We start from the raw sequence: 27207 nt of genomic DNA, 5'->3' as shown, positions 1-27207 counted from the left end.
AGAGTCCCTGGTTCGCTTCTATTCCGTCTCTGGGCAAGGTGGAGCAGGCCAATTCGCTTATTAAATTCGCAATTAAAACTGTTTCCCTCATAGCTAGGGGAACATTTTTATTTAGCCCTTCCTCAAGTTTTCAAGTGGGGGTTCTTGGCCTGAGAAGTGTTTATGTAGGATGACCATATGAAAAGGAGGACAGGGCTCCTCCTGCTTTAACCTGCAGTTAAAGCTGCAGGTGCCCTGCCTTCTTTTAAATCTGGTCACTCTAGTATAGCTCCTGTATCTTTAACTGTTGCATAGAAAAGGGAAATTCAGCAGGTGTCATTTGTGGTGAAATTCCTTCTTCATCACAACAGTTAAAGCTGCAGGAGCTATACTAGAGTGACGAGATTTAAAAGAGGGCAGGGCACCTGCAGCTTTCACTGTTCTGATGAAGAGGGGATTTCACCAGGTTCTCCATATAGACAAATGACACCTGCTGAAATTCCCTTTTCTATACAACTGTTAAAGATACAGGAGCCCTGTCCTCCTTTTCATATGGTCACCCTAGTTAATGCAGCGGGCCTAGTATAGGTGTAACATCACACAACGCCCTGCATGGCGATTAGGATGATGATGATGATGATGATGATGATGATGATGATGATGATGCTTCTGGTGGTTCCACATGGACTTAAGTCTCAATTGGAGTCCAGTTGCAGAAGACCCTTCAACGTGAAGGAGGTCAAGGAAGTGCCAACATTGTGTTGTTTCCAGCGCCTCCTGAAAACACCTTAATTCTAGGAAGCCTTCCTTGACTGACCTTTTATCGGTCTTTTATCGGTACTCTGATTTTTTAAAATAACAATTTTTAATATGGAGCTTCATTTCTTTTGCCTTTTTGTCATTTTATCTTTTATTCTTCACCGCTCTGTAAAATGTTCTGATGTGGAGTGGTATATAAATGCTGTAAATAACATTGGGCCCTTTCAGAAGATGCCTTAATCCATGGCTTTATCCAGGGTGGTTAAGCCAGACAGCTGGGCTGCGTTCAGAAGACACCTTAAACCATGGCTTTAACCACAGTGTATAAGGCTTTTTGTTTTATTCGCCATGGTTAAAGCCATGGTTTAAAGTGTCTTCTGAATGAGGCCATTATCTCACTCATGGCAGTTTTTCTAGACAGACATGATGGGCTTCATACTAGAAAACAATGCTACACTTTTTTAAAAAAATGGATGAGCATTCTGAAAAGGCAGACAAGAGGATGGATGTGTTAGCTGGCAAGATTGCACAGAATGACAGGAGCATAAAGACACTGGAAGCAGGAGTAAATTTATTGGAGAAGCGGCAAGATGTCTTTGAAAAAAGTTGTAATGTACAGTTTCAGGATCAAGAGAAAAGGCAGATCCAATCAGAAGACCAGAATCGACGATCCACACTGCGAATTAAGAACTTCGTTGAAGTATCAGGAGAGGATTTGAGAAAAGTAATTTTGCAGTGGTTTAAAGGAATGATGCCTGATCTGGAAATAAAGGACTGTGATGTGGACAGGATTCATAGAGTGGGAGGATCAAAATACAGAGGAGCAACTAAAGACATCCTGATGAAATTTGGCAGCTACTACAAAAAAGAGCAAGTTATGAAGAAATTGAGGTCTATGGCTCTGATACAATATAAAGGCACTTCAGTGCAAATTTACAACGATCTTTGTCAGCAAACACTCCAATGGAGATGCAGTGTTAAACCAATAACTGAAATATTAATGAAGAATGTAATAAAGTATGCCTGGGGTTACCCTGTTTTTTTTAAGGTTTACACATGCTGGGAAGCAATACAGAGTAACCTCCTTGGATCAGGGCAAGGAGTTGCTGAAGAGTTTGGGTTTGTATAATGGTGCAAGTTTGAAAGAAGCAGGTGGGAACAGAAGTGAAGCTGGGGCGTCTGGAATGTAATAATCTTGATAAATTGATAATGAGATAACAGTATATAAATTTTGTTAAAACATAGAGGTCTTGCTGGTCAGGCGGAGCACTGCCTTTCCCCCCTCCCCTAAGGGTAGACAATGGCCAGAGTGATAGACTTATGGGGATTTGGGGGGGAAAGAGGTGGGGAGTGGGGTGGGGGTGGGGAGGTTGGATTGGGTGGGAGGGAGGGATTTGAAGGGGGTTTTATGGTTTTTGTGTTTTTATGTATGTGAATTTGAGTTGCAGAACACATGGGATCGGAAGGAGTATCAAAAGGCTGAATATGGATAAGAAAATAAAAATATCAACGCTTAATGTAAAAGCTCTGGGGGTAGTCGTGAAAAGGAGGAGAATTGAACAAATGTTAAATAGAGAAGGATCTGATATTATCTTGCTGCAAGAAACACACCAGAAATTTGATGGGGTAAACGAAATATGTATAAAATGGTCAGTTTATTATGAAAAGTCACTGGGGACTTAAAAAAAAATGGAGTGGCCATTCTGATTTTTTAAAAAAGCAGATTTATATTAGAAATTATAAAAAAGGATGATAATGGTAGATATCTTATGATAAAGGGTCAAATTGAAGGCAAAGCGTATACATTAGTTAATGTTTATGCCCCCAATGAGAGACATAGAGAGTTTTATACAGAATTATTTAAATAAATAGAAGAATTTAAGGAGGGGTATGTTATCTTAGCTGGGGACTTTAATATGGTTATGGATAATAGATTGGACAGGTCAAATCCCACTAGTGCTGAAAAGAGAAATAATATTACTATATTGAACAAATTGGTAAAAGAAAAAGATTATGTGGATTGCTGGCGTTTACTTAGTGGGGCAAATCCTGGCTTTTCTTATTACTCTCCAGTTCATCATACATACTCTAGGATAGATTATATATTTGTTTCAAAAGAGTTTGCAACTAAGGTTTGTAAAATGGAAACGGGGGTAATAAAGGTAACAGATCACGCATTGCTAAGTTTAGAGTTTACAGTTAGGAAGAATTATAAAGAAGCGTTTAGGTGGAAAATGAATACAAAAATATTGAAGTATAATAAAGTAGTAGAAAAAATGCAGAGGGAACTGTCAGAGACTTGGGAAATTAATAAAAAGGGAGGAACGGCAAGGGCAGTTGTTTGGGATACCATGAAGGCGGTAGCAAGAGGGATTTGTATTAGAGAAATGTGTAATTTAAAGAGGCAACAGCTTGCAGTGCAGGAAAAATTGGAGGTAGAGATTAAGAATTTGGAGAAAGATTATTGGCAATTTAAAAATAAATATAAATTAATAGAAATACAAGCAAAGAAAAAAGAACTAGAGAATATAAATTTAGAGCAAGTTCAGAAAAACCTAACTTATATGAAAAGGGAGTATTTTGAAAATAGTAATAAAAATTCTAGATTGCTAGCCAGACTCACACAAAAAGAAAAAGCTAGGAATGGGATAGGAATATTGAAAGATAAGCAAGGGAATTATCGTCATATAATGAAGGGTAAAATAAAAATCTTTCAAGAATTCTATCAAGAACTATATAAGGGAAAGGATATTCAAAAAAAGAAGTTGGAAGCTTATATAGAAAAGTATATAAAGAAGGGAATAAAAATAGAACATAAAGAGTTAATGGAGAAGGTAATAATGCAGAGAGAAATTGAAGAGGTAATTGAGAATTTGAAAGTGGGTAAATCACCTGGGGTTGATGGTTTAGGACCGGAATATTATAAAGTTTTTAAAACGTTTTTAGTACCGAAATTATTGAAGCTGTATAATGCCATATTGGAGGGAGAGAAGATACCAGAATCATGGGAACACTCATTGATAATTTTAATTCCAAAACCAGATAAGGATTTGACCGTCCCTGATTCATACAGACCTATTTCATTAATAAATCAAGATGCAAAAATTTTCTCAACTATTTTATCAAAATGGTTAAATAAATTTATAGTGGAATATATAGGAGAAGACCAATGTGGATTTGTAGCAGGTAGACAAATGCATAATTTAGTGGGAAGAGTTTTAAATGTAATACAGGTGATAAAAAACTCTAAGGTTAAAGCGGGAATTTTGGCACTGGATAGTTTTAAGGCTTTCGATTGTGTGAGCTGGCAAGCATTAAAGATGGTTTTAAATAAAATGGGATTTGGAAATAAATTTAAAGCTATAATAGAACAACTATACTCTCAAAATACAGCCGTAGTGGTAGTGAACGATGGAGTTATGGATAAGATACGACTAGCCAGAGGGACAAGACAAGGATGTCCACTCTCGCCTGTCCTGTTTGTAATAGTTATGGAATTATTGGCGAATGCAATAAGAGATGATGGGGAGATAGAAGGAATAGGGGATAAAAAATAAACAAAATTGAATATGTTTGCGGATGATACTTTACTAACTATTAAAAATCCAATAAGAAAGATGGAAAGAATTAAACAACAACTGAGAGAATTTGAGGAAATTACTGGGTTAAGAATAAATTGGTCCAAATCAGAGATGATATTCAATTATACTAAAAAGGAAGAGAAGGAATGGGAAGGGAAAGGAATAGAAATGAGAGTTAAAGAACAGATTAGATATTTGGGAATTAAAATTACACAAAATTTAGAGTTTAGAGAAGGAGAACTTAATAGTTTAAAAAAAGAGATTTTAGTAAAATTGGAAAAATATATCCTGGTTTAGAAGAATTGCATTAATAAAAATGAAGATTTTAGCAAAGATTAATTTTGTGCTCAGGATGTTACCAATAAAAATTTCAGAATTAGAGATAAAAAGTTGGCAAAATATCATAAATAATTATTGTAATGGGGATAAGAAAGCGAGGGTAAATAAGAATAAATGGTACTTAAGCCAAAAAAAGGGAGGATTGGGTATCCCAAATATTAACCTATATTATATAGCTAATAGGTTAAGGCATATTGTGGAAGCAATTATAGGAGCAGGAGATTTAGATTGGATGGAGGATACAACCACAAGCAATATTGAGATGAAGTTGGAAAATATATCCTTCAGGGAAGGAGGAAAAAATGGGCTGAAAGTATAGGTAATCCGCTCTTGAGGTTTCACTGGGAGATTTGGAGTAAATATAAGGGGGAGCTGCTTTCGAGCAGCTCCCCTTAATCACCGGTAATAATGTTAAAGAATTTCCCGGAGGAATTAAAGAGTAGACTAAGTAAAGTTTTAATAGAAAAAAATAAAATGAAATTAAGAGATTGGTTAAGAGAAATGAATACAAGAGAGGATTTGGAAGAGGTTTTAAAAGATAAAAAAATAACTTGGTTAAATTATTGACAATTAGAACAGTGGACCAAAAAGTGGGTAAGAGAAAATAGAGATTGTAGAGAGTTGACGAAATTTGAGGAATTAATACTTAAAAACGAAAATGATAAAGGGAAAAAATAGCGTCAAAAGGATTAATGAGTGAAATATACAGAATATTGTTGGAGAAAGGGTCGATGGATAGTTCAGGGGAAATGGTTTGGGAGACAGATTTGAAAGTACAAATAGGACAACAGAGCTGGGAGGGACTTTGCAAACAAAGAGCGTTGAGAAATATGTCAGTGAGAATAAAAGAGAATTACTTTAAAATTATATGGAGGTGGTACCTAACCCCGGTTAGATTAAATAGGATAAATAATCAGCAATCAGCAAAGTGTTGGAGAGGATGTGGGGGGGAAAGGAACGTATTTACATATGTGGTGGGAATGCAAATATGTACAAAAATTGTGGAAGATGGTGTTTTTAGAGATTGAAGAAATTGTGGGAATGAAGATAAAACAAACACCAAAAGTTGCATTACTGTCACTATTTGAAGATTTAAAATGTAAAAAAGAAATTAAGGAATTGATATCGAATTTGCTGACAGCAGCAAGATTGATCATAGCTAGGAACTGGAAGATTCAAGGAGATTATTCTATTGAAGAATGGTACAAAGAAGTATGGGATATAGCTATTAATGACAAATTGACTTGTAACATTAAAGTGAGAAGAGGTATAGCTAAAACAAATGATTTTGAAGGAATCTGGAAGCAGTTCCTAATATTTGTGTTCTTTAAGGGAAGTGGGAAACCACCAGCCGAAGAAAGTATGAGATTTTGGAACCAGGAATGAGATCCCGAGGTGGGGGGGGTGCACTTATATGTTAAGTTTGATTATGTTATATAGATAAGATATTAATGTTAATTAATAATTATGTAGTATATTTTGTTTAATTGTAATGGTGTATGTTTAAGTATTGTAGAGAATAAAAAAAATTATGGAAAAAAAAGGAAATGAAAGGGAGTAGGCTGAGTGGTAACTTAATATCGCACCGCCTACTCCCTTTCATTTCTGTCAGTGGCACCGGAAGCCGCCAGAAGAAAGATGGCGGTGGTGACGGAGGCAGCAGGTAAGGAGATGGGTGGGGTGAGGTGGGGGGCAGAGGCGGTTCTGAAAAACTCAGGCGGCCCAAAGCTTCGGAGCCAATTGGCTTCAGCGTCAGGCTGCCTCGGCCTTCACCCGAACTGCCTCGGATCCGGTTCGGAAGGGGCCAAACCACCCCGATTCAGATTTAAGGTTCGGGTCTGAGGAGGTGCACAGCCCTACTTCCAAGAACACTGAAAGTAGAAGAGGGGACTATGGAATGGATATTCGCAACTCCCTTGTGAATGTTTTTAAAAACAAAAACATGAGCTATCACGAGTGCAGAAGATGGGTACCCTGGTCTGGAGTCATAGGCGATTCAACCGCAAAGCATGTAGCAATCAATTCAACATAAGTCCCTTTGAACAGTCGAGGCTGGTGCCTCTGATGTCAGTGGGGCTGGGAATCCGCTCTTGGTTTCCGTCAGAACCAGACAGAACTCTAAAGGCGCTCTCTGACAAGCTGAATCCTGTCCTTCAAATTACCTATAATTATCCTTGTAAATTAAAAGGGAGAATGTTTAAATGGACCACCATCCACCAACCATTAAATTTAAATTTGCTGTGTGAGGCTGTATTTTGGCTCTGCTATTATTTAACCTTTATATTAATGATATGACCCAAAAATTTTATGCTCCTACCTTTTTCCCTCCGACAACTGGAAAGATGAAGGTCCCCACCTTGCTTTATGCTGATGACATGGCCCTCATCTCATTAACTCATGTTGTTATGAGGAGATGACTTACACAACTTGGAGTGTATTGCAAACAGGAGGGCCTAATCGTCAACTACAACAAGACTAAGGTTGTGGTATTCGCTAAGAGACATGTTCGTCACAGACGGACCTTAGACGGACAAGTTATTGAACAGACTTGCTCTTTCAAATACTTGGGCCTTCATTTCTCGGGAACACCTTGTGGCATGCCCACATCGAAGCAATTTCAACCTCCGGCAGTCGCCTTCTAGGCCCTATTAAAAAGCTGTATCATACGAAGTGACATTACTTAGTCGAACCTATAGTAAAAGTTTACGCTGCCAAGATAATAGCACATCTTTTGTACGGCCCACCTATATGGGGTGTTTACTCTCAAAATGAATTAGAACCTATACAGAATAACTTCTTGCGCACTCTCTTGGCAGTGGCACATAATATCCCTGGAGCTCTACTAAGAACAGAAATAGGCCTCCCCTCCCTGAGAGCCCGTGTACATAAATCTGTTATTCTTTACATGAAAAAGCTCTCTCAGATGCCTGAACAACACCTGGCAAAAATGTGCTTTTTGGATTTACAGGATAGGGAGGGATGGGTGCGCACTGGTAGAAGTTTGATGTCCTCCTATTCACCTTTCTTGGTCACAAGCCTACATGATCTATCTATTCACCAAATCCATGATCTAATGTTTAGTAATGAGACTGGGATTGACCTTGAACACGTTAGGAAATGTAAGTTGGCCGCCTGGTATCCTAAGTTTAAGTAGGACCACAAAATAGCTTCATACCTCAAGGAATTAACTTTTTCCCCTGTCAGGCGAGCATTCACGCAATGAAGACTTCAACAGATGCCCATGGAACTTTTGAAGGGGAGATATGGTAACTGTCCCGTAAGTGAGCGTCTATGCATATGCAGAGCAGGCCAAGTTGAGGACCTGGTGCATTATGTCCTTCACTGCCGTCTTTATAAATCACCATGGATTAAATTCATCCTCCCCTTCCTAAATTCTTTTGACGGTTACACGGAGGAGTTTAAAATCAGGTGGTTGCTGGCAGATACGGACAACTTTGTAAGCTATAGGGTGGCCCAATTTGCCCTAGCAGCATTTAAGTTAAGGAGAGCTTTTGTGGCGAGTCTGGATTCTGACCTTGGGTAAGGTAGATAATAACACAAAGGCCATAGCTAGACCTCAGGTTTATCCCTGGATCGTTCAGGGGTCAAACCTGTTCATCTAGGTAACACACAGGGGATCCACTGCTCAGGCAGGGGCAAAACCTGGATGATCCCAGGAGAAAGCTTCGGTCTAGCTGTAGCCAAAGAGTATGGCATTGATTCAAGATGACGTGTTCTATTGCTGCCTTATTTAGTTTAATGTGTTAATTTATTTTATTGTTTTAACGGTTTCAAACAGATTAATGTTTTAATGTTCTTAATGTTTTATGATGATGTAATGGCCATTGGCTACAAACAATAAAATGTTTCTCATTCTGAATTTGTTGTGTGTGTCTGTCTGTCATTGTGGATATATATTAAAATGTGTATAAAAATTACTCAGTGCCACAAAACAGAAAAGTAACCAGGAATATAGATTTACAAAGAAGTAGGGATGTGCTCCGCTCCAATTAGAATTGGAGAATAAGAAGTGAATTGGCCTGCTCCGCCTTGCCCAGAGGTGGAGTATAAGCGAACCGCAGGCCCTTAGAAGCAAGGCGAAGAGAAGCGCCCATAGGCGGAGCGCTTCTCTTTCCAAGGAGCGCTCCGATAGCCATTTTGAAAAATTTCGCCCATAGGATTGCATTGCGGAAAAGAATAGGGGATAACTGTGTTGTTTTTTAAGCTATCTTTCTGAAACTTCTTGTGCTTAGAGAGTCGTGGCTGGGGGTCATTTTGAGCCTACTCTCAGCTCTCTGCGTGGTGCGGTTCGCTTGCTAGAATTCTTTTAAAAACTGGGTAAGAAAAATGGGAAAGGTACCTTTTCGAAGTGCTGAGAGGCAGAGTCATGATCACATGATCACAAAGTTGGAGGAGGGGATAGGCAAAATGGGTAACTTGGGATACTGGGAAACTTCTCTTTCTACTCTGAACGGATTTTTCCCAGTGTTTTTTAAAACAGTAGCCCCACCAAATGCACAAACACAACCTGAAATCATATACTAAGCAAATAAATAACAGATAGGAAACACAGCACTGCTACCCACCCTAACCTTGGTGAACAACTGAATAGATGTGGTGCAAGGGGATGAGGTCCCCTAGGGCATGTGGACGTGCCCAGTGCACACTCCTGCCTTGGAGGATCATCAGAATCCTCCAAAGGTTAACCTGTGGAGATAATGCCTGTCATGAGTTGAAGTGGCAGGTTGCTTCTCAAAGAATGGTCCCTAGACAGGGACAGTCAAATTGGCATTATTTCCCCCTCCCCCTGGGCACATCCACTTCCCTCTTACTGGTAAAAGACAGACATAGCCTTTTTAAAAAAAATCTTCTTGTTGTTTATTCAGCAACACTGCTACTTTTAATTCCACCCCTCCTTTGTTTGTTTGTTTATTTATTTATTTATTCCATATTATATTTACACCCCATAGCCCAAGCTCTCCTGGCTTTTCCTCTTCAGTGAAGTCAGGCAGGCTTTCATTGTGGTTCAACTCCTTGTTGTTGTTGTTGTTGTTGTTAATATTAATTAGTACTGTTATTATTAACATTATTATTTTGTTGTTGTTTAATAATGGCTGTGATCACAGTGCAGTCAATCAACTCTGAAACAAGGATCACAAAGCTGTACTCTTATCCTCCTAGCCTCCTAGTTATGGGATGTAAAAGAAAAGGCATCTCTCTGTGCTGCTCCTGCCTCACAGGGATGGTGGCTTTGAAACTATCCTTGGCTCACTTCCTTGTGCCCCCAGAAATGTCTGCTGCCTGCCTGCCTTTCCCCCGGGGTGCTGCTGTGGTGGGGCATCTGCCGGGACTGACTCCACCATACTAGATCTATGGCATATCTCTGCCTGGCTCTCTGCCTGCCTTTCCTCCTCCTCTGTGACCGCCTCACAGGGATGGTTTGCAATGCATTACTGATGGCTTAGAAAGAAACAAGTCATCCTTTGCTCACTTCTTGCACCCGCCTTGCAGGGTTGGTTTGCAATGTGCTACTGCTGGCTTAAAAAGAAACAAGCCATCCTTGCCACACTTCCTTGTGCCACCAGAAATGTCTGCTGCCTGCCGGCCTTCCCTCCCTCCTCCCCTGCCAGCCTCACAGGGATGGTTTGTGTGTGTCTTGCTTTGACTCAGGGGATAAGTCCTTCCTGCGCTCACTTAGATATTTTGAAATTCCAAATAATTTTTCAAGTGTGGAAGAAGATTCATATTTAGGGTTATCTACTCCCCAATTCATGGCATGTTGGGATTTCCTTTGAAATGGCCGCATTGAACTGTCTGCAGCTTTAAATATCCCTGAGATACTGGGGTGTCCGATTTTCAAAAATTCCCCCAAAATCAGGGGAGGCTTGGATTGGCTTGAGTCTTGGCATGCATGTGTATACATGCATGAGGTGTCATGGTGCCTAACTTGAGGTTTCTAACGTGAAAATTGACGGAGATATAGAAATGGGTGTTTGAATTGGGGTTAGGGGTGCTGCGTTGGAGGTTAAAGCCCCCCCCAAAATCAGGGGATGATGGAATCTGCTTGAAACTTGCCATGAATGCAGATGTACTTGCTTCCAAGTTTTTATCTGTCAAAATGTCGGAGAACAGTCAATGTCTGAAAATGGGGTGTCCGATTTTCAAAAATTCCACAAAAATCAGGGGAGAATTGGATTGGCTTGAGTCTTGGCATGCATGTGTATACATACATGAGGTGTCATGGTGCCGAATTTGAACCAGAGTGGACTATAGGCAGATCTGAGTGGAGCAGAGCGGACCCGATCCAGAAGTTGCGGATCTGGAAGAGAAGCGGATCGGGGGGGTCCGTGCACACCCCTAAATATTATTGTTAAAACCATCATTTTTAAAGATAAAGAGATGAAACTTTGCACCATGATAGGTTTTAGGTGGTGCTTTAGCCACACCAAATTTGATACGGATCAGTTCATCCATTGATTTTTTTTGAATTTTTTAAAATTTGAGGATTTAAAATTATTATTTAAAAGATAAAGAGATGAAACGGCACCATGATTACTCTTAACAAGGACTTTAGCCATGCCAAGTTTGAAACAGTTCTGTTCATCCATTGAGTTTTAGGATTTTTAAAAAAAGTTTCAGGTTTTAAAATTATTTTTAAAAATGACCTTTTTAAAGATAAAGGGCTGAAAGCTGGCACGATGATAGCTCAAGGAGAGAATTAGCCATACCAAGTTTGAATCAGATCTGTTCATCCATTGTTTTACCTCTGTAATGGGCGATGGCCAGAGGGGGGCCTTTGGATGATCTTTAGGGAACCTGACTCGCTGGCAGGTGTCGCACGAGGAACAAAAATCCCGTACCTCTTGGGCGACCCCGGGCCAGTAGAAGTCCCGGCTCACTCGTTCCAGCATTCGGCGAATCCCCAAATGTCCCCCCCACAGCAACTCATGGGCTGCTTCCAACACCTTCCCCTGTGAGGACTGGGGCACCACCACCTGTTTCCTTTCCACCCCCCCTCCTCCTTTGAGCGAGAACTGTCTGTAAAGCCTTCCCCATTCCCAAGTGAACACAGCCGTCCCCACTTTCCCTCTCCCCTCCGTTGGGCCACCTGCCGCCTCCCGACACTCCTGTAGAGTGGGATCCTGCTGTAACTCTTGGCGAAACTCTGGCGTGTCCAAGCCTGCGGGGTCGGGGTTCCTACCTTCCCCTCCCTCTTTGGAAAATTCGGTATTGGAAGGTTCTGTTAAAGGGCCCGCTAGATCTCCCCCCCCCCCACAGTTCTTCCTTCTGTTGGGCTGCCTTCCTCCGGGTCGTCACCGCGAGCTGGGTAACTTACCCAAAAGAAAGGCTGGCCCTTCCGTATGCGTGAGGATAACTATCTCCCCCTTCCGCCCCCGGTATTCAACGTTCACTCGAGCCAGCGGTGCCTCGAATGGAGGCGCCCCATACGGGGTCACAGTTACAGTTCAATCCACAAGTTTTTGTCCTGGCTTAAGCAGACCTACGTGGGGACTGCTAAGGTCCGCGCCGGTATCTCTTTGAGCCCGAACTGGCCTCCCATCGACCACCATGCACTCACAGAATTTCCTACGACTGCACTGGAGCTGGGCCGGAATCACCAACCGCATGGAGACAGCCGTCGCGGAACCAGGATTCCCTGGGGTCGCCGTTGCCTGCGCCACTCCGGCTGACTCGGTGCATATGTACTCCCACTCCAGGTCAGCTACTTCCCCTTCGCTGTCGTTGCTCCAGTTAGACACCGGGGATGCCAGTGCCAGTGAGGCCGCTGCCGCCGCCCGGACCACCGGCCGAGGGGTTGGACCACCACTTTCTCCCGTATGCTTGGCCACCAGCTTGGGACACTCTCTCTTCAAGTGCCCCGGCTCCTTGCAGTAGAAGCACCCCCCACTCGCCTGGGGTCCGGTCGCCGCCGCACCGCCTGGTGCACTTCCTTTCTCCTGGCGCTCCTTTCCAGGCCACGCCACCTTCTTTTCCACCGACCCTCCTCCAGGACGTCTCTCCTGGCCCTTCTCCATAGGCCGCGGGGTCCCTCCGGCTCCCTTCCGCTCGAACGCCTGCAGACGGTATGCCATCTTCGCTGCTTCCATCAGAGTTGAGGGGTTCTTCTCTCCCACCCAAGCATCGTACTTTTCGGGGAACTGTCAATAGAGCTGTTCTTTGGCCACCAGGTCTTTGGCTCCTTTCAAGTCTTTAACCCCCTCCGCATCCATTCAAGCCTCCATAGCCGTCATCATACGAGTAGCGAAAGCGGCGAACGTCTCCTTGGGATTTCTGGTCAGCTGTCGAAACTTTTGCTGGCAATGTTCTACCGTGAGGGCAAACTGCTCTTTGGCTATAGCCTTGAAATGTGTATAGTCATGGCGTAACTCCCGAGGGATGGTGGCTATCATTCCTCTCAAAGTTCCGGTAACTTGTGGCCGCAGTAGACTCATCCTCTGGTTCTCCAAGACTCCCAGATCATCGCACGCATCCTCAAAGAGTGCCAGAAAGGCTCCCACATCATCTCCCTCATGGTACATCGGGAAGGCCGGTCTGTCAAACCGCTGCCCAAGCGCTCCCCCTCTCCACAATCCTCACGTGGCGGGACATCAGCTCCAAACATTCAGTATACATGAGCTGCACCTTCTTTTCCTCGCTCTCCCCTTCGGCCCTCATGCCCGGGCCGTTTCAGTCTCCGTTCCCTGCGGACGAGGGGTCTGTAGCAGCAGGGTTCCCTGTGGGTGCGGGACCTACACGCTCGAGGTGTCTCCTTCCATCATCACCTTGGGAAATGAAATCTTCGGTTGGACCTCGAACCATGCCTTCTCCCGCTCCTCGCCTGGCATCCAGAGCTGCACAGCATGTCTCCTCCGGGCCCTCTCCTCGGAGCCGGGTGTCCCCTGCACCCCCACTCGACAGTGGCTGGACTGGACTCCCCTTTCGCTCCCTCCTGAGAGGTCGCCCCCAATAACTCTACTCCTGGAGCTTCCGCTCCCTGATTCTGAGACATCCTTGGCTGGCTTACTCGACCTTGCTTAATCTGGGTTCAAACCTATGCTTCATCACTCTCCCTTTTCCTACCAGCGCCTCATTCCTCCGGATCTGTGTCGAATCCCAGCGCTGCCCACCATGTAAAGGAAGCCCGCACCAGCAAAAGCTGGCCCTTGGACTGGATTTAGCACAGATCCCCGGAAAAAACGCTCACAGCTCACAATTTGGAGGTTTAAGACCATTTATTTGGAAAAGGGTAGGTTACACGGGATTAGCATACTAAAACTATTAAAACATGCATATATAGAAGAACCCAGAAAAAGCAAGCCAGAAAACTAAAACTACAGTTCATACATCACCCAGTCTTGGAGTCAGCCAGCCACGCTGAACTCCCCCCCCCCCAAAAGTATATTTTATAGTTTCTTTTCTCCAACTGCTTCCCCCCTCCCCTTGGCTTTTCATACGTAGATCTTTCACACCTCCGCCTGAGATGTTAATGTCTCTCAAGGCCGGGCGAACATGCCTCAAGCGGTTCCTGGCTTCACCAGTCTCCCCCATGCAGCTGGGCTGCTTATCTCCATTTTCCTATGAACCATAACAATAAAATTAACACGTTAAAAGACAGGCCATTCCCAGTTCCCTTCACGCATCCCTTACAGCAGTGACCAAGGATATGTTCGGGTGGGCACGCCCCCTTGGTGCTGGACACCCCCCTTTGCCGACCATGTTGTCCCCCGTTTTGGTTTCCAAAATATAGTCACCCTAATGTTTAAAGGATGATCAGGGGTCTGGAAACAAAGCCCTATGAGGGGAGACTGAAAGAACTGGGCATGTTTAGCCTGGAGAAGATTGAGGGGAGATATGATAGCTCTTCTAAATGATTTGAAAGGTGGTCACACAGAGGAGGGCCAGGATCTCTTCTCAGTCACTCCAGGATGCAGGACACAGAATAATGGGCTAAAGTTACAGGAAGGCAGATTCCGGCTGGACATCAGGAAAAACTACCTGTTAGAGCAGTACGACAATGAAACCAGTTACCTTGGAAGGTTGTGGGCTGTCCCACACTAAAGTCATTCAAGAGGCAGCTGGACAAACATCTGACAGGGATGCTTTAGGGTGGATTCCTGCATTGAGCAGGGGTTGGACTCGATGGCCTTGTAGGCCCCTTCCAACTCTGCTATTCTATGATGCTATAAATGATACACTAAGCATTTATAGGCTTCTCCGCAGTGTGAATACTTTGATGCCGCTTAAGGTTTGTGCTCTGAGCAAAGCTCTTTCCACACTGTAATCATTTATAGGGCTTCTCCCCAGTGCGAATTATTTGATGCCATTTCAGGCGTGTGCTGCAAGCAAAGCTCTTTCCACACTCTTAAGCATTTATAGAGCTTTTCCCCATTGTGAATTCTTTGATGCTGCTTAAGGCTCCTGCTATCAGCAAAGCTCTTTCCACACTCTAAGCATTTATAGGGCTTCTCCCCAGTGTGAATTCTTTGATGCTGCTTAAGGTGAGTGCTTTGAGAAAAGCTCTTTCCACACTCAAAGCATTTATAGGGCTTCTCCCCAGTGTGAATTCTTTGATGCCGCTTAAGGTTTGTACTAAGAACAAAGCTCTTCCCGCATTCTAAGCATTCATAGGGCTTCTCCCCAGTGTGAATTCTTTGATGCTGCTTAAGGCTCCTGCTCTCAGCAAAGCTCTTTCCACACTCTAAGCATTTATAGGGCTTCTCCCCAGTGTGAATTCTTTGATGCTGCTTAAGGTAAGTGCTTTGAGCAAAGCTCTTTCCACACTCTAAGCATTTATAGGGCTTCTCCCCAGTGTGAATTCTTTGATGCCGCTTAAGTTTTGAGCTCAGAACAAAGCTCTTCCCACATTCTAAGCATTCATACGGCTTCTCCCCGGTGCGAATTTCTTGATGCAGCTTAAGGCTGAAGCTGTGAGCAAAGCTCTTCCCGCATTCTAAGCATTTATAGGGCTTCTCCCCAGTGTGAATTCTTTGATGCCCCTTAAGGTTAGTGCTATGAGCAAAGCTTTTTCCACACTCTAAGCATTTAAAGGGCTTCTCCCCAGTGTGAATTCTTTGATGCTGCTTAAGGTTTCTGCTATGAGCAAAGATCTTTCCACACTCTAAGCATTCATAAGGCTTCTCCCCAGTGTGAGTTCTTTGATGTTTCTTAAGGAGTGTGCAGTGAGCAAAGCTCTTTCCACATTCTAAGCATTTATAGGGCTTCTCCCCAGTGTGAATTCTTTGATGCTGCTTAAGTTTTATAACCTGAGCAAAGCTCTCTCCACACTCTACGCATTTATAGGGCTTCTCCCCAGAGTGAATCCTTTGATGCTGCTTAAGGCTTGTGCTGAAAGCAAAGCTCTTTCCACACTCTAAGCATTTAAAGGGCTTCTCTCCAGTGTGAATTCTTTGATGCAGCTTAAGGTGTGCGCTCAGAGCAAAGGTCTTCCCACACTCTAAGCATTTATAGGGCTTCTCCCCAGTGTGAATTCTTTGATGCTTTTTAAGGTGTGTGCCATGAGCAAAGCTCTTTCCACACTCTAAGCATTTATAGGGCTTCTCACCAGTGTGAGTTCTTTGATGCCGCTTATGTTTTGAACCCTGAGCAAAGCTCTTTCCGCACTCTAAGCTTTTATAGGGCTTCTCCCCAGTGTGAATTCCTTCATGCAGCTTAAGGCTTGTGCTGTGAGCAAAGCTCTCTCCACACTCTAAGCATTTATTGGTCTTCTCCCCAGTATGAACTCTTTGATACAACTTAAGTTGTGTGTTGAAACTGAATTGTTTTTCACACTCTAAGTATTGAGATCTTTGATATTTGCTAAGATGAATCTTCTGAGTTTTTATGTCCCAAGAGCTTTTCCTCTGGTTCTTGCTGTTGTCAATGTTCTTTTTTCTTGTTGCTTCTAGTATTGGAGTTTTACAGACGTCTGATCCTTCAAAAGAAATGGATTTGTTTTCCCTCTTCTCTTCAGTTTCAGTTTTCCTTCTCTGGTGTAGGCCATTTTTCTTGCTCTCCCTGTGATCACCTGCAAATATAAACAGAGAAATCGTCTTGAAATCTTGGAACAAAACCAACGGTTGCTGATTTGATTCACAGGATACATATAAAAAAATCGTTAGTGAGGCAGATCCTTCCAAACATATTAAATATCCCAATGATCAATAGAACTGAGAACTAGACTGCTATACAATGCTTTCATTTTTTTGGAATATCTCACATAAAGTAGCTCAATTCGGAGCTATTTGTGCGCAAAAAAATGGTCACCAGCCCGGAAGCATTTTTGTGCCAGTTTGGAACAGAGATGCTTCCCCCCTTTTGTCATTTAAAGTGACATCCTGCCCTCAATATTTCACCAATCTTCTTGAAACGTGCAGGGTATATAAAACCAGCATTTCTTTCTGGCAGTACTCCATTTCAGAAAGATTGGTGAAGTATTTTTCATTTTAGGATGCTAGAATGACCCACCCCCCAATAACTCATTTTAACATGGTGGAATGCTTTTTTTACTGAGCATCCTTAACACAGGGAACACTGCCGTGTTCCCTCTAATCCAGCAGCAGCAACCATACAAAGTAGTACAGATTCTTACTTTCCATCTCCCGGAGATTTAACAGTCCTCCGAGGTTAAGAGGTTATGACATGTCCTCAGAGCCAAGTGGCAGAATTTAGCAACCTTATAGGTAACTAAGGGGTTTCCATCGGCAAGGAGGAACATGGTAAAAATATTCTTCGGTGTTACCTGGAAAGTCCTGTAGTAGAGGATGGATTAAGCCTGACTGGGCCTCTGAGTAGAATGAGCAGTGTAAAAGCACCTAAGAGGATGTCTCTATCTCACCTGAATCACATGGGCATAACCTTTGGGGGACTGGAATTCCTGGATATCTGCCTTCTGTGAACTTGGAAGGGAGAGCATTATAGCAAGCCCTATTAAAGCCCTCCTGTATTTATAATATGTAAGGGAGCTCAGATAGGCCGCAGGGCCAACGCCCTGTATAACTTGAGGAGAACGGTAAATAAAGAGGATTTGGCTTAGATCGTTCTGCAGTTTAATATCCCAAATGCGCTGCTTAACAAGGTCTTTGGCTTTTTCTAAACCTAAGGCTAGTAGATGTTCTGTAGAGAGCCCATAGGTGCATAATTTCTCTTTGATAATGTTCCACCATTACAACTAATAATTGTCTTGTAAAATTAGTAGAGGTGTGCTCCGCTCCGATTAGAATCGGAGAATCAAAAGCAAATTGGCCTGCTCTGCCTTGCCCAGAGGCGGAGTAGAAGCGGACCGCGGACCCTTAGAAGCACGGCAAAGAGAAGCGCCCATAGGCGGAGTGCTTCTCTTTTCACAGTGCGATCCGATCGCCATTTTGGAAAATTTCGCCCATAGGATTCCATTGCGGAAAAGAATAGGGCATAACTGTGTTGTTTTTAAAGCTATCTTTCTTAAACTTCTTGTGCTTAGAGAGTCGTGGCTGGGGGTCATTTTGAGCCTACTCTCAGCTCTCTGCGTAGTGCGGTTCGCTTGCTATACTTTTTTTTTAAATCGGGTAACAAAAGCAGGAGAGGCACCTTTTTGAAGTGCTGAGAGGCAGAGTCATGATCACATGATCCCAAAGTTGGAGGATGGGATAGGCAAAACAGGTAACTTGGTATACTGGGAAACTTCTCTTTCTTAGTCTGAATGGACTTTTCCCAGTGTTTTTTAAAACATTAGCCCCACCAAATGCACAAACACAACCTGAAATCATATACTAAGCAAATAAATAACAGATAGGAAACACAGCACTGCTAACCACCCTAACCTTGGTGAACAACTGAATAGATGTGGTGCAAGGGGATGAGGTCCCCTAGGGCATGTGGACGTGCCCAGTGCACACACACACACTGTGTCCTGCCCTGAAGGGTCATCAGAGCCTTCCAAAGGTTAACCAGTGGAGACTAATGCCTATCATGAGTTGAAGTGGAAGGTCGCTTCTTAAAGACTGGTCCCTAGACAGGGCCAGTCAAAATTGGCACAGTTTCCCCTCCCCGTGGGACGTCCACTTCCCTCTTACTGGTAAAAGCCAGGTAGCCTTTAAAAAAAAATCTTGTTGTTGTTTATTCAGCAACACTGCTGCTTTTAATTCCACCCCTCCTTTGTTTATTTATTTATTTATTTATTTATTTATTCCATTTTATATTTACACCCCATAACCCAAGCTCTCCTGGCTTTTCCTCTTCAGTGAAGTCAGGCAGGCTTTCATTGTGGTTCAACTCCTTATTGTTGTTGTTGTTGTTATTAATATTAATTAGTACTGCTATTAACATTATTATTTTGTTGTTTAATAATGGCTGTGATCACAGTGCAGTCAATCAACTCTGAAGCAAGGATCACAAAGCTTTACTCTTATCCTCCTAGCCTCCTAGTTATGGGATGCAAAAGAAAAGGCATCTCTCTGTGCTGCTCCCACCTCACAGGGATGGTTTGCATTACCGGCTTTGAAACTATCCTTGGCTCACTTCCTTATGCCCCCAGAAATGTCTGCTGCCTGCCTGCCTTCCCTCCTCCCCTGCCCACCTCGCAGGGATGGTTTGTGTGTGTGTGCTGCTTTGACTCAGGGGATAAGTCCTTCCTGCGCTCACTTAGACTTTTTGAAGTTCCATATAATTTTTTCAAGTGTGGAAGAAGATTCATATAGGTTTATCTCTACTCCCCAATAAATGGCATGTTGGGATTTCCTTTGAAATGGCCCCATTGAGCTGTCTGCAGCTTTAAATCCCTGAGATACTGGAGTGTCCGATTTTCATAAATTCCCCAAAAATCAGAGGATGATGGGATTGGCTTGAGTCTTGGCATGCATGTGTATCCATGGATAATCTATCATGGTGCCAAGTTTGAGGTTTCTAATGTGAAAATTGACGGAGATATCGAAAGGGGTGTGAATTGGGGTTATGGGTGGTGCGTTAGAGGTTAAAGCCCCGCCAAAAATCAGGGGATGATGGGATTTGCTTGAAACTTGACATGATTGTGGATCTAGATGGCTTCTAAGAGGGTGCCCACTTCAAAAAAAATTATCTGTCAAAATGTCGGAGAACAGTCCATGCCTGAAAATGGGGTGTCCGATTTTCATAAATTCCCCAAAAATCAGGGGAGGCTTGGATTGGCTTGAGGCTTGGCAAGCATGTATGGATAAGCTATCATGGTGCCTAACTTGAGGTTTCTAACGTGAAAATTGACAGAAATATAGAAAAGGGTTGTTTGAATTGGGGTTAGGGGTGTTACATTGGAGGTTAAAGCCCCCCCCAAATCAGGGGATGATGGAATCCGCTTGAAACTTGCCATGAATGTGGATGTGCCTGCTTCGATTTTTTTTATCTGTCAAAATGTTGGAGAACAGTCCATGTCTGAAAATGGGGTGTCCGATTTTCATAAATTCCCCAAAAATCAGGGGATGATGGGATTGGCTTGAGTCTTGGCATGCATGTGTATCCATGGATAATCTATCATAGTGCCAAGTTTGAGGTTTCTAATGTGAAAATTGACGTAGTTCAAGCATGGGACTTGATTTGGGGTGAGTTAAAAGGTTTAAGCAATGCCAAAAGTCAGGGGATGATGGGATTTGCTTGAAACTTGGCATGAATGTGGATCTAGATGGCATCTGCGAGGGTGCCTGCTTCAATTTTTTTTATCTGTCAAAATGTTGGAGAACAGTCCATGTCTGAAAATGGTGGTCCGATTTTCATAAATTCCCCAAAAATCGAGGGATGATGGGATTGGCTTGAGTCTTGGCATGCATGTGTATCAATGGATAATCTATCATGGTGCCCAGTTTGAGGTTTCTAATGTGAAAATTGACGGAGATATCGAAAGGGGTGTGAATTGGGGTTAGAGGTGGTGCGTTAGAGGTTTAAGCCCCGCCACAAATCAGGGGATGATGGGATTTGCTTGAAACTTGGCATGATTGTGGATCTAGATGGCATCTGTGAGGGTGCCCACTTCCAACTTTTTTATCTGTCAAATTGTCGGAGAACAGTCCACGTCTGAAAATGGGGTGTTCGATTTACAAAAATTCCCCCAAAATCAGGGGACGCTTGGATTGGCTTGAGTCTTGGCATGCGTGTGTATACGTCCATGAGGTGTCATGGAGCCAAACTGGAGATTTCTAACTTTAACAGAAAAAACGTTGTATACTTTTTTGGATTTCAATGCAAGCCTATGGGGGGGAAAAGCAGAGCTCCGATCCGGATCCGGAGCTCCGCAGCGGAGCGGACTATAGGTGGAGTGGGGCGGAGCGAAGTGGCCCGATCCGCAAATTGCGGATCTGGAAGAGAAGCGGATCGGGGGGTCCGTGCACACCCCACAAAATTAGGGGAAACAGCCCTGCTGGGGTCAGCTTAAGTCTAAGCCAGGTAAATATAGTAATTTGCCACACATTAGCTTCAATTCTAATTAATCCACTCTCCATTCGTAATGTCGCATTGGAGACACTTCTTGGTGTCAGAAATAATGACCTTAAGAAGCCCGATTGTATTTTCTCATATATGGCTAACTTGGAAAATGGTCCCAATTGTGCTCCATACAAGAGCTGTGCTCTCAATTTTGCAACAGTTTAATTGCAGCTGGAATAAAATTTCCTCCTCGTACGAAAGAACCTCAGAATGGCTGCTGAGCTTTTCTTGGCAAGTGAGGAGGTAGAGTTGATCTGTACCGTTTTCCTTCTAGAAGCTTGGAAAACGACACCTAGATATTTAAAACAAGAGACTTGTTCTGTCTCATTGTTCTCTATATACCATCTGTGGATCTTGTTGCTATTGGCAAACATCATAATCTTTGAATTAGTGTAATTGATTTGTAATCGGTCCTCCTTACAATGTAGGGCAACGGCCTTTAGGGCTCTTCTAAGTTATATTTGAGACAAGGAGAGAAGGACCGCATCGTCTGCATACAGCAGTATGGGTATTCTTTTAGTTGCTATTTTTGGGGTGTGTATATCTAAAGCTTGGAGCCCTTGGATCAAGGAGTTTATATATATATATGTTAAACAGATGTGGGGCCAGAACGCCTCCTTGCTCCCCCTATTGACTGCAATTGGGTTGGAGAGCTGACCTTCTCTGTTAAATCTTACTCTAAGGCTTGTGTTGCTATACAGTTTAGCCATCAACCGTAGTAGGCGTTTATCAATTGTGGTGTTTTTAAGTTTTCCCCATAAATTGGATCTAGGGATCAAGTCGAATCCCGTTTTAAAATCTACAAAGGCTGCATATAGCCGGGAGCTACTGCTACGGGTGTATTTTACTGCCGAATGTTGCAGTTATCTAAAGTAGATTTGCCTGTCCTGAATCCTGCTTGTTCATCCTCAAGTATACTTTGATAGCATACTTGATTGGTCTATCGTTTGCTGGGTCATTCCTAGCCCCAGCAAACGATAGATGAGATCAAAATGCATTTTTTGATTGGGTAACCTCCCTTGTGGACTGTGGGAATGTTGTGTACATAATATACCTTGACTTCAGCAAAGCTTATGACAAAGTACCACATTATATTCTGATTAAAAAAACTAGCTAAAAGTGGGCTAGACGGAACAACTATTAGGTGGATTCACAGTTTGCTACAGAATCGGACTCAAAGAGTGGTTCTCAATGGTACCTTCTCAAACTGGGGGAGGTAATGAGCGGGGTTCAGCAGGGCTCAGTCCTGGGCCTAGTGCTCTTCAACATTTTTATTTGTATTTATTTATTACATTTATATTGTCCTTTTTTCCTCCAAGGAACCCAAGGCGGTGTTATCCTCACAACAACAACCCTGTTAAGTAGGTCGGGCTGAGAGTATGTGACTGGCCCAAAGTCACCCAGTGGGTTTCCATGGCAGAGTAGGGACAAGAACCGAGGGCTCTCATAATTGTTAATGATTTGGACAAAGAGATGCAAGGAATGTCGTCCCCTGCCTTGATGTTATTCCTCGCCTCGATCAGAGTGGTGAGTCAGGTAAGAAATAAAATTATTATTATCATCAAATTTGCAGATGACACAAATTTGCGTGGGATAACTAATACCCTGCAAGACAGAAACAAGTTTCAAAGTGATCTTGATAGGCTGGAATGCTGGGCTGAATAGAACAGAATTAGATTTAATAGGGATACTAAGAGCAAGAAGGAACTTGGAATTGTTGTAGATCACAAGCAGAATATGAGCCAACAGTGCAATATGGCTGCAAGAAAGGCAAATGCTATTCTGGACTGCATTAAAAGAAGTATAGCTTCCAAATTGTGTGAAGAACTGGTTCTCCTGTATTCAGCATTGGTTAGGCCTCATCTTGAGAACTGTGTCCACTTCTGGGCACCCCACTTCAAGAAGGATGCAGACAAGCTGTAGGAGGTTCAGAGGAGGGCAACCAGGATGATCAGGGGTCTGGAAACAAAGCCCTATGAAGAGAGACTGAAAGAACTGGGCATGTTTGGCCTGGAGAAGAGTGAAGGCAGACATGATAGCACTCTTCAAATACTTGAAAGGTTGTCACACAGAGGAGGGCCAGGATTCTTCTCGATCCTCCCAGAGTGGAGGTTGTGGGCTCTCCCACACTAGAGGTGTTCAAGAGGCAGCTGGATAGCCTTACTTAGAGGAACCCCATTCCTTACCCAGAGAAGCCAGGATCCCACGATTCTCCTCCATGACTTCTGTGTACAGAGTCCTTTGGACTGGATCAAGCAGAGCCCACTCCTCCTCCGAGAAATGCACGGCCACCTCCTCAAAAGTCACCGGAACCTGAAAGCAGCAGAAAAAATGATGATCTCTTTAAGCATTATGTAGCAATCCCTGATGACAAGGATGGTGAGGTCCTCCTTCTGAATGCCAGAGCTTCGTGAGTGGCATCCAAGGCCTTCCTAGCAGCCATCTTGGAGAAGAGCAAAGGCTAAAGGGGCAGGTTCTTCCAGGACCAAAGAGATGTGCAGGGGACGGAGGCACCCCAAGACTCCCCTACCTGCCCAGGCTGTGCAGAAACCGCTTCCACTCCACCACCAAGCCAAAGAGGCCTAGAAGGATCCCCCAGGATCAGTTCACTTCCCCTGCAGGTTCTTCCGCTCCCTGTGAGGAAGGCAAAGAAGGTGGGAAGGTGAGAAGTAAAGTTAACATTCTTAAGCATTCCCATTTTCATTGTTTTATTGGAATCAGTGTTGATTGATTGATTGATTGCATTTGTTTACTTTCCCACAGCCGAAGCTCTCGGGGCAGTTAACATAACATAAAAGCACTTAAAAATAATTTGTAACTATTAAAAACCACAAAAACATACAATATATATATACATATAAAACTACTATAACAAGTTTTAAAACTATGACCCTAAAAAACAGACCCAGGCTAATTACATATTGCTAATTTCATATTGCTCGACTTGGCACTGAAATATAACAATGTCGGTGGCAGATGAACCTCATTGGGGAGATTGTTCCACAGTTCGGGGGCCACCACAGAGAAGGCCTCTCCCTTGTTGTCGTCCTCCGAACTTCCCTCTGAGTAGGTGCCTGGAGGACGACCTTAGTTGTGGAGTACCCTGTGGAGTACCCTACCCTGTGCCTGCATACCCTACCCTGTGCCTGTTTGCATTCTCTTCCCCTCCTTATTGTTTCATTATGATTTTATTAGAATGTAAGCCTATGCGGCAGAGTCTTGCTATTTACTGTTTTACTCTGTACAGCACCATGTACATTGATGGCGCTATATAAATAAATAAATAATAATAATAATAATAATAATAATAATAATAAATGGAGTGTGTAAGACCGGGCCAGAGTGGGTCTGATACCCTCGAACCACATTACTAAACATTTCCTTTTTGAGTATCTCTCCCAACAAAATCAGGCTCAAGGAGAACGTTAAGGCAGCTCATGCACCTCAGGAGTAATAGAGGGAGGGGGACCATGGGGAAATACGTCCACTAATCCTTACCCAGTGAGGAGGGTCCTCTGTCACCCTCCTGCAAGATCCACCTGTCCAGCGGCCTCTGTGTGGTGCCCGGTGGAGCCTTCCCTGCCTCAGGGAAATCTGTGGGTGCTCTGGCCAACATCCCCTGGACCTGGAGCAGGAGGGAGGATCCCAGGCAGAGAAGAGGGATTAGAGAAGGAAAGAAACGGGTCAGGTCAAGGCCAAGGCCAAGGGCAGCGTTTCCCAATCGCTTTACCTTTCAGGTCTCATTGTAAAGTTGTTCTACCATTCAAGACACACTGTGATGTGTCTTGGTCAGGGGGCTAAGATATCAACCCTGGCATAAGCAAAATGCTTTAGGAAAGGAAAGAACCTCTCGTGCAAGCACTGAGTCATTACTGACTCTTGGAGGGACGCCAGCTTTTGCTGATGTTTTCTTGGCAGGCCTTATAGTGGGGTGTTTTGCCGTTGCCTTCCACGGCCGTTATTACTTTTCCCCCAGCTAACTGGGTACGCATTTTACCGACCTCTGGAGGATGGAAGTCTGAGTCGACCCAAGCCGGCTGCCTGAAACCAGCTTCCGCTGGGATCGAACTTAGGCCATGGGGAGAGTTTCAGCTGCAGAAACTGCTGCTTTACCGCTCTGCGCCACACGAGGCTAAAAGTGCTTTAACACCCTCCAAAAAAAGTGCTTTAACACCCTCCCAGACATTCCCAGTTTGGTGTCTACAAATTCTCTTCCTGTCCTGTTGGGAGGACTCTGCCACTGGCTGAAGAAGGATCCCCTCCTTCCCCAGAACTTCATAAACCCATTTTTTAATTTTTTTTAATTTTTATTTTGTATTTATTTATTACATTTTTATACTGCCCAATAGCCAAAGCTCTCTGGGCGGTTCACAAAAATTAAAACCATCATAAAACAACCAACATGTTAAAAGCACAATTACAAAATACAGTATAAAAAGCACAACCAGGATAAAACCACGCAGCAAAACTGATATAAGATTAAAATACAGAGTTAGAACAGTAAAATTTAAATTTAAGTTAAAATTAAGTGTTCAAATACTGAGAGAATAAAATGGTCTTCAGGTGGCAACGAAAAGAGTACAGTGTAGGTGCCAGGATAACCTCTCTGTGGAGCTCATTCCACAGCCTGGGTGCCACAGCGGAGAAGGCCCTGCTCCTAGTAGCCATCTGCCTCTCTTCCTTTGGCAGGGGCTCACAGAGAAGGGCCCCTGTAGATGATCTTAAGGTCTGGGCAGGTACATATGGGAGGAGGTGTTCCTTCAAATAACCTGGCCCCAAACCGTTTAGGGCTTTAAATGTTAATACCAGCACTTTGAATCGGGCCCGGACCTGGACTGGCAGCCAATGAAGTTGTAAAAGGACTGGCATAATGTGATCTCACCGGCCAGTCCCTGTTAGTAAACAGGCTGCCCTGTTTTGTACCAGCTGAAGCTTCCGGACCGTTTTCAAAGGCAGCCCCACGTATAAGGGGGGCTGCCGTTTTCAAAGGCAGCCCCATTGCAGTAATTCAAATGAGAGGTTATCAGAGCATGGATCACTGTAGCTAGGCTATCTCTGTCCAGATAAGGGCGTAGTTGGTATATCAACCTAAGCTGATAAAAGGTGCTCTTTGCCACTAAGTTCACCTGTGCGTCAAGTGACAGTTCTGGATCCAAGAGCACCCCCAAACTACGGACTCGATCCTTTAGGGGGAGTGCAACCCCGTCCAGGACAGGGCAAACATCACCTCGCCGGACAGATGAACCACCCGCTAACAGTACCTCCGTCTTGTCTGGATTGAGTTTCAGTTTATTAGCCCTCATCCAGTCCATTACCGTGCCCAGGCACTGGTTCAGAACAGTCACTGCCTCACCTGGGTTTGATGAAAAGGAAAGGTAGAGCTGGGTATCATCCGCATATTGATGACACCTCAGTCCACATCTCCGGATAACCTCCCCCAGCAGCTTCATGTACATGTTAAACAGCATAGGGGATAAGATAGAGCCCTGTGGAACCCCATGGCTTAGGAGCCACGGCACAGAGCAATAATCCCCCAGCACCACTTTCTGGAATCGGCCATCCAAGTAGGAGCGGAACCACTGCAATGCAGTATCTCCAACTCCCAGCTCAGACAACCTATCCAGAAGGATACCATGGTCGATGGTATCGAAGGCCGCTGAGAGGTCCAGGAGGATCAACAGGGTCGCACTCCCCCGTCTCTCTCCCGACAGAGGTCATCCCACAGGGCGACCAAGGCAGTTTCCATTCCAAAACCAGGCCTGAAACCCAAATGAAATGGATCTAGATAATCCGTTTCATTCAAGAGTGCTTGGAGTTGTCCTGCAACCACCCGATCAAGCACCTTGCCCAGGAAAGGGATATTAGCCACCGGCCTGTAGTTGTTAACGTCCTCCGGGTCCAGATTAGGCTTCTTCAGGAGTGGTCTAATTACCGCCTCTTTTAAAGAGGCCGGCACCACTCCCTCTCTCAAGGATGTATTTACAGCCTCCTGGACCCAGACGGCGATCCCCTCCTTATTTGATGTAATGAGTCATGAAGGGCAAGGGGAAAGGACACAGGTGGTCGACCGGACTTGGCCAAGCACCTTGTCCACATCCTCGGGCCTCAATAACTGAAACTCACTAAC

At 43.8% G+C, this 27207-nt stretch overlaps 2 protein-coding genes across 2 annotated transcripts in view; one reads left to right on the top strand and one right to left on the bottom strand.

Moving 5' to 3' along the window:
- LOC134396281 (zinc finger protein 420-like) overlaps positions 1 to 27207 on the top strand; it is a 918719-nt gene that overhangs the window by 299024 nt on the left and 592488 nt on the right. The window lies entirely within an intron of this gene.
- Positions 14020 to 27207, bottom strand: part of LOC134396311 (zinc finger protein 345-like) — a 190452-nt gene continuing 177264 nt past the window's right edge. The window contains exon 7 of the mRNA XM_063122759.1: positions 14020 to 16683. Coding sequence (XP_062978829.1) covers positions 14945 to 16683 — 1739 coding nt within the window. The 3' untranslated portion in view covers positions 14020 to 14944. The remainder of the gene's footprint in view (positions 16684 to 27207) is intronic.

This window comes from Elgaria multicarinata, chromosome 3 (genome assembly GCF_023053635.1).
Source record: "Elgaria multicarinata webbii isolate HBS135686 ecotype San Diego chromosome 3, rElgMul1.1.pri, whole genome shotgun sequence".
Classification (NCBI taxonomy): Eukaryota; Metazoa; Chordata; class Lepidosauria; order Squamata; family Anguidae; genus Elgaria; species Elgaria multicarinata.
This window is presented reverse-complemented; position numbering and strand designations above follow the sequence as displayed.